Raw genomic sequence first — 6,926 nt, 5'->3', positions numbered from 1 at the left:
ATATATTGCCAAGAACAAAAATGATTGATGTATTCACCAATAAAAAAAATAAAAAGACAAAAATGATTGATGTGGACTTTAAAAATACTTAAATCAAAATAGAAAATTTATTGCATTGAAAAGAGTATTAAATTGGGAAATTTTTTTTATTGGTAAACATTAAAAAGAAGAAGAAGATTAAATAGGGAAAAAAAAATTTAAACATAGAAGAATTTTTACATGGCGAAATAGAGGGGGGGAAAAAAACAAAAATTTAATCAGGGAAAAGATTTTACTGAATGAAAATTTTAAATGGAAAAGTTAGAAAAAAAAAATCAAAACATTAAATTAAAAAAATTGCTTTGGCTATTTTAAATTCCACACTAATCATTTTCACCATTTGTCAAACGGCCACATAAAATTGTAGGTGATCCAAAGATCAGTTTTTTTTTTTTTTTATTTTGTTTTTTCATGGTAAAATTATGGGTGATATGTATTGATGGATTCACAGATACGGATACAGATGCAGCAGCCAAATCCTTGCAGAAGGAGATGGGGAAAGCAATTATGTTCTATGCCCTGAAAAATAATAAAACAAAAGGAGGAGGTTAATCTGGTGGTCCCATGCAGTATTGTATCATCCAATGCTATCTTGTATCATTCAATCGTGGTTCGAATATATAATTTTTATATAAAAATAAAATGTTGGTTTTTTATTTTCTGATTTTTGTGTTTTTTTTTTTGAAAAAAAGTAAAAAATAAAAAATTTATTCTATTTTACTGGACATCACACATCATAATCAACTTTGTAAGCGCCCTCAACAATCTTTGTCAGATCGCCTATTGATCTTCCAACATCTTTATCGGCAAGCTTTTTAAAGAAAGATATCTTAACATTAATTTTGAATGAAAATTTAAACAATGATGTGTTATTTTAAATTAAATATTTTCTAATAGTTATGTTGGATTTTGAATGTTGATTTGGTTTGTAATTTTTTAATATTATAAATTGACAATGTATGTTTTTTTTAATTATAATGGATGTTTAATATGAGTTTAATTTGTAATATATTAAATTGATAATTATTAATGTTTATGGAATTTGAGCATGTGAATGCTGTTTTTTTCTTTTCTTTTTTATGTTTAGCTTCTTAACAGATATGGTTCATTTACTCTTTTCTTTTTGAAAAAAAAAAATTATTTTATTGTATTGATATCTAATCAAAATTTATCATATATGATTAATGTGTTAACAATTTAAATGATATTTTTACTCTTTTCTGTTTCTATTGTTTTTTTTTTTTTTTTTTTTTAAGAAACCAAAAAGAAGAGGAAGAAGTAGAAAGTTTTTTTTTTTTTTCCTTCTTTGATCTAGATTTTCAAATCATTCCAGATTTTTTCTTTTTCTTTTCCAAACCTAGATGCCACCATCTTTAAAAAAAAGGAAAAAAGAAAAAAAGAAGTGAACCTGGATGGCCCTACTATATTTTATATTAAATTATGAAAAATATAATTTTATTCAATTGTAATTTTACTCATTTTCAGTTTATTTTAACACAAATTTGCTAATAGTAAAGGATATTTGTATATTTTAAAATAGGATAAACCTTATGGCTATGTTTGTTACATAGGATTGGCCAAGTCAGAACAAGTTATAGTCTCTGCTGTTTGGGAAGCAAAATGGAGAATGGGACAAATTTATCCCGTTAATCAATTTATCCTCTTAGAAGGGGACAAACCTGACCCACTGAAACACCTGGGTCACTTTTGTCTTGCTCTCTTTCGAAGTTCTTGTGAAAAAGCTCTTGTCCTCCCATTCGAAGGTGTCTCTGGCCAGACCATTCGTCGCCTCTCTTCGAGTTCTCAACGGATCGTTCTCCACCTCTTTCATTTGGAACCGCCGGTGAGTATTGTTCTTCTTCTTTGATCTATTCATTTTCTTGTTCTTCTTCTTTGATCTATTCATTTTCCTTCTTCTTCTTCGTCGATCTAATGTCTTCTTCTTCTTCATTTGATTTGTTTAGGGATTTGGTTCACAAAATTAGGGCTTCTATTCCGCACCAATTATTGCTTCAATCTGCGAAATTAAGGCATCGATTTGAGAGGAAAATGGCTTAAATTTGTGGTCTACATCTACAGCGCAACTTCTACGAATTTGAAAGGTAAAATAGTCAAGTTTTGCTGTTATATTCGAGACCATGTTTTGAATGTGTTTTGGTCATACTTCATATGGCAGCTACTCTGTTCCATATAGGCTTTTTTACTTTTTTACTTTTTTACTTTTTTGGAAAATGCAATCAAACTGGGAGCTACTCTGTTCCATATAATTTCTTGGTAGGCAAGGGATTGAATATTAGCTTTTTGAGGCAGTTGTATACCCTGGCATTCCATTTTTTCACTTTAGCACTAGGTCTTACTGGAAAACCCTTTGTAATAACTGGTATTTGTTGTATATGATTTTGTTCTTGACTGCTAATATGGAAGTTGTTGTTAAAATAAAATATGTGCTTGATAGGTAGGTGGTAGATTTATACTTAGCAATCATACTGCATTAAGATATAGAGGTCTCTTGTTATATGTCTTGGTTATATTTGCTTGAATTTTTAAATAACCAGGTTGAGTTTTTGGTACAATGTGTTTTTCTCTAGTTTATACCAGTGTTTCCTCTCTTGCATTAGATTATGGCATTGCATATTAACTCTATCATAATATGCTGCTGCTTAGCTTTGTGTTGCTAGTATTGGTATTATGTATGGAAGCTTTTAACAACTGCATGGTTCGGATCTTATTGAAGCTTTTAACAGCTGATTGTGAGAGATTTGATTTTTGTTTGCCATGCTGCTGTTGAATTCTGCTACAACGTGTACTTCATCTTATACATTGTTTTGTCATATGAGATTGGCTTGGTTGTTAAACCATGTACATCAATAAATTTTTTGAGCCACCAGGTGGGGGTGGAGGGATATCAATAGTTGTATATGATCAAAAAATATAAAAAAATATTGTTATCCCTAGATATTATTTTATTAATTTAACTTGTATGAAATTTCAATTACACTTAAAGCAGGTTATAAAAGTTCAACTTATGCTATCAACAAATTCTTAATTAAATATAGTGTCAACTTTTTTTATTTGTAGTTAATTGTTATTTATGATTTACCATGACTGGTAATTTTGTTTTAATTGGTTTTGAAAATAATATTTTAAGTAGTTTATGGATGTAAAAAAAAAATTACAAATGTCTTATAAATATCATTAAATTATTTTTATCATCAATTAATTGTTATTTATGAAATACTATGTTATAATTTAATTTTTATTTAATTCTTAAAAAAATTAAAATTTTAATGCAAGTATAAATACATAAATTTAAAACTTTAATTAAATATAGTATTTAAATTTTTTATAAATATAAATATAATTTAAAAATTTTTCATTTTAAACAAAATAAAAATTATAATTAAAAAAAAATCCAATACAGTCCAATTATGCATCAAATATTAAACAATTAATTTACTGCTCAATCCAAAATTATACCAAATACAATATTATATTATTTTATACTATTCAATTATATCCTATCAAAATCTATCCTTCCTACCAAACACCACCTATACCATACTATCTCTGTTCAATAATAAGATATGGCCTTTCTATATCCTGAGATTTGGTTCATATCTCCATGTGTGATCCTTGTCTAGGTAACTTTCTGTCGTTTTTCCTCAATAATTATTCCTTTTTTTTTTTTTCTTCTTCTTTTTGGTAATACTCAATGATTACTCATTTAAAAATAAAAATAAAATTTTTATTTAATGCGTTCATCAATTTTATGCTTTTGCACTGAGACGATGATGGGGAAAACCATTAATAAAATATTTAATTATATAGTCATATCATATTAATATTAAAAAAAGTTAAAGAGATACTACTAAAAGATAAAACAGAGAAGACAAAACAACTGCAATTATTGTCGACGGTGACGGGATATGATAAAATCAATGGTGATATGTAGCATTGATGCAAAAATAGTAAAAAAGAAAAAAAAAATTCCAAACATTTAATGGGGAGAAAAAAATTTAATGAAAAGAAAATTTTAAGTGGAAAACTTTGTTCTGTTCTCTATTCTATTGGACATCATACATCAGTAACCGATCATAATTGTTCACACCAAACTTGTCAATAAGAGAGAGAGTACATATCCGGCAGCTTGTAAAAGAGAGATATTCCTTATCGGCACCCCTACTTTTACAGCGAAAAAAAGAGATCAAGAAAAAATGGAAGGAGGGAAAGAAGTAGATGTATCAGCACTGAAAGGCCAAGCAGAGATTTGGAAGCACATTACGTCGGGAATGATCTCTTCGCTACTGAAATGTGCTGTGGATCTTCGCATTGCCGACATTATACACAACCATGGTGGTCCAATGACATTGTCTGAAATAGCTTCCAAAATTTCCGACGCACCATCTCTTAGCATCTCAAGCCTCGAACGAGTTATGAGACTGTTGGTCTACAAGAACATCTTCGCCGCACATCATCCATCGGACGGCGCTGGAGAAACTTTGTACGGACTCACAGATCTGTCCAAATGGATATTGTGGGATTCCAAGCCAAGTTTAGTGAAACAGGTACAACTTATAAACGACCCAGACTTCATGAGACCATGGCAGTACCTTAGCCAGAGAATCAGGGACGGTGATACTTGTTGTAACAAGGCCTTTGGTTGCACACTTTATGAGTATGCAGCAACCCAGAAACCTGAGCTCGACCAGTTGCTAACTGATTGCTATTCGAACACCGCTGACACCGACACGGTTGCAGTAATAGACGCCTATAAAGAAAATGGTGGGCTGAATGAGATTACAACGTTGGTTGATGTGGGTGGTAGGACAGGGAAAGACCTTCATGAGATCATCAAAGCTCACCCACACATCAAAGGAATCAACTTTGATCTGCCACGTGTAATTGCCACAGCACCCACCTATGAAGGTGTTACAAATGTTGCAGGTGATATGTTTGACTCTATTCCTAGTGGAGATGCTCTTTTGTTGAAGGTAATAGTTTAGTATATAATTTGCTTGATTATTATTAATTTATAGTTGTTCTATTTTTCATTTTATTTTATTTTTTTGGGAAAAAAAGAAATCTCATTCTTATGCTATGCCATGCAAAATATTTATGTAAAAATTGGATTTCATTTTATGGCAATATGTGTTTCAACTTATACCAAAAGGACGAAGGGGGGAAAAAATTATACCAGTAACACCTTCCCAGCCATCTTCTTAATTACCACCTAATTAGACTTGCCAAAGTGCACTAGCACATTCAAATGGGCAATAAAGGTGCTTTTGAGAGTATTTTAATAGAGTTCTAAAAGTTAATTTGCAAATAGGCCAAAAGCACTTTCTAAACTACTGTTTACCAAAAATAATTTCAAAGTGATTTTTCAATGATTTACCGTTTTGTAGAATTTGGATATTGGACGATTTACAAGGAAGCACCAATTATGTGATTCCTTGGTGATTCCTTATAAATCTCTTTTATTTTTTTGGGGTGGGTGATGTTAAATCTCATAAATTACTTTTTAAATAAGAAGTGAGTTCTACTGAATTATTCCCAGATGATACCTAAACCATCCATAGCCACTCACATCACCAAAGAGAAACCACAATGTAGAGCCTGGCCTTAACCTCAAAGACCAACTCCAACAATAAGGAAAATGTAAGTCGTTTTATTAGTTGGGTTAGGGGGATTTCGATGTGTGATGCTGGTGAAGGAAGTTGGGGTTTACTAATGAGTGAAAAACACGGTTCTTTTCTTTTTTTTTCCTTTTTTTTTTTTTTTTTTTTTGGTATCATACCAATTAGATATTTGAAAAATGCTATTAAAATATTTGTATAGTGCATCTGTGAGATTATTCAAGAAAAAATGGAAAAAAGCAAGGGCTACTTTAATAACAACCCAAAAGTGCAAGATTAGTAAGTGTAATTAAACTTTTGCTTCTATTCAAAACTTATTTATTTTAGGTGTTAATATGTGTGAGAGTTGATCGAAAATTGAATTTCTAAAAGTGAAACTCAAAAAGGGATTTTTAATGTTTAATATATATGTTCTTTACAATAATTACTACAAAGATGTTCTTTATTTGATTTAATAGTACAATGCAGACTACGCTGCGTGATTGGCCTGATGACATAGTGGTGAAAATTTTGAAGATTTGTCGCAAAGCAATACCAGAAAAAAATGGAAAAGTTATTATTATGGATGTTGTTGTTGAAGGAAACAATCATCTGCTTGAGGAATCGCACTTAAAATCAGATCTTTCAATGTTGGTGTACACGGGTGGAAGGGACAAAACAGCAATGGAATGGAAAAAGCTGATAAATGAAGCGGGTTTTCCTCGTTACAAAGTCATCAAAATTCCTGCCATGCTTTCCATTATTGAGGCCTATCCTTACTGATTGATCCACAACATTCATAATATTATTGAAGCCTATCATATAATAATGATCATTTAATGTTAATGTACCTTGGCATTATATATTACATTCAGACACATTTTGTGTGTGTGTGTGTGTGTGGTATGCCATTGTTAATGTGCTTAGTTGTATGGTTTGTTATTGAATAACCTTAAACTAGAACTTTGGTAAGAGAGGGCAAAAAGAGAGCCTCCGTGGCTCAATTCTCTTTTGTTGTTTGATGTGCCTAGTATTATTTCTTCATGCAATCGATATTTTTCTTTAAAAAAAAGAAAAAAGAAGAGAAAAAGAAAAAAAAAAAAAAAGAAAAGGTAAAAGAAGGCCTAAATTGATAAGGCACTTCACTGCAATATGTGCCTTTGTATGAGAGTCCCATCTGCTTGCAGTTAATAACTTAGTATTTTGTCTGTAATCACCAAATTAAGTTCATCGAGAGTTATTAGTCATGCCCGTGGTTACTTTTATGAACTT

At 30.6% G+C, this 6,926-nt stretch overlaps 1 protein-coding gene across 1 annotated transcript; it reads left to right on the top strand.

Annotated features, from left to right (window-relative positions):
• Nucleotides 1-4,011: 4,011 nt before the first annotated feature.
• Nucleotides 4,012-6,676, top strand: LOC107417274 (desmethylxanthohumol 6'-O-methyltransferase-like). Its single transcript, XM_016025888.4, has 2 exons — nt 4,012-5,030; nt 6,144-6,676. The coding sequence occupies exons 1-2, from the start codon at nt 4,254-4,256 to the stop codon at nt 6,435-6,437; spliced, it is 1,071 nt and encodes a 356-aa protein (XP_015881374.2). The 5' UTR covers nt 4,012-4,253; the 3' UTR covers nt 6,438-6,676.
• Nucleotides 6,677-6,926: the final 250 nt, after the last annotated feature.

Source organism: Ziziphus jujuba, chromosome 4 (assembly GCF_031755915.1).
Source record: "Ziziphus jujuba cultivar Dongzao chromosome 4, ASM3175591v1".
Lineage (NCBI taxonomy): Eukaryota > Viridiplantae > Streptophyta > Magnoliopsida > Rosales > Rhamnaceae > Ziziphus > Ziziphus jujuba.
This window is presented reverse-complemented; position numbering and strand designations above follow the sequence as displayed.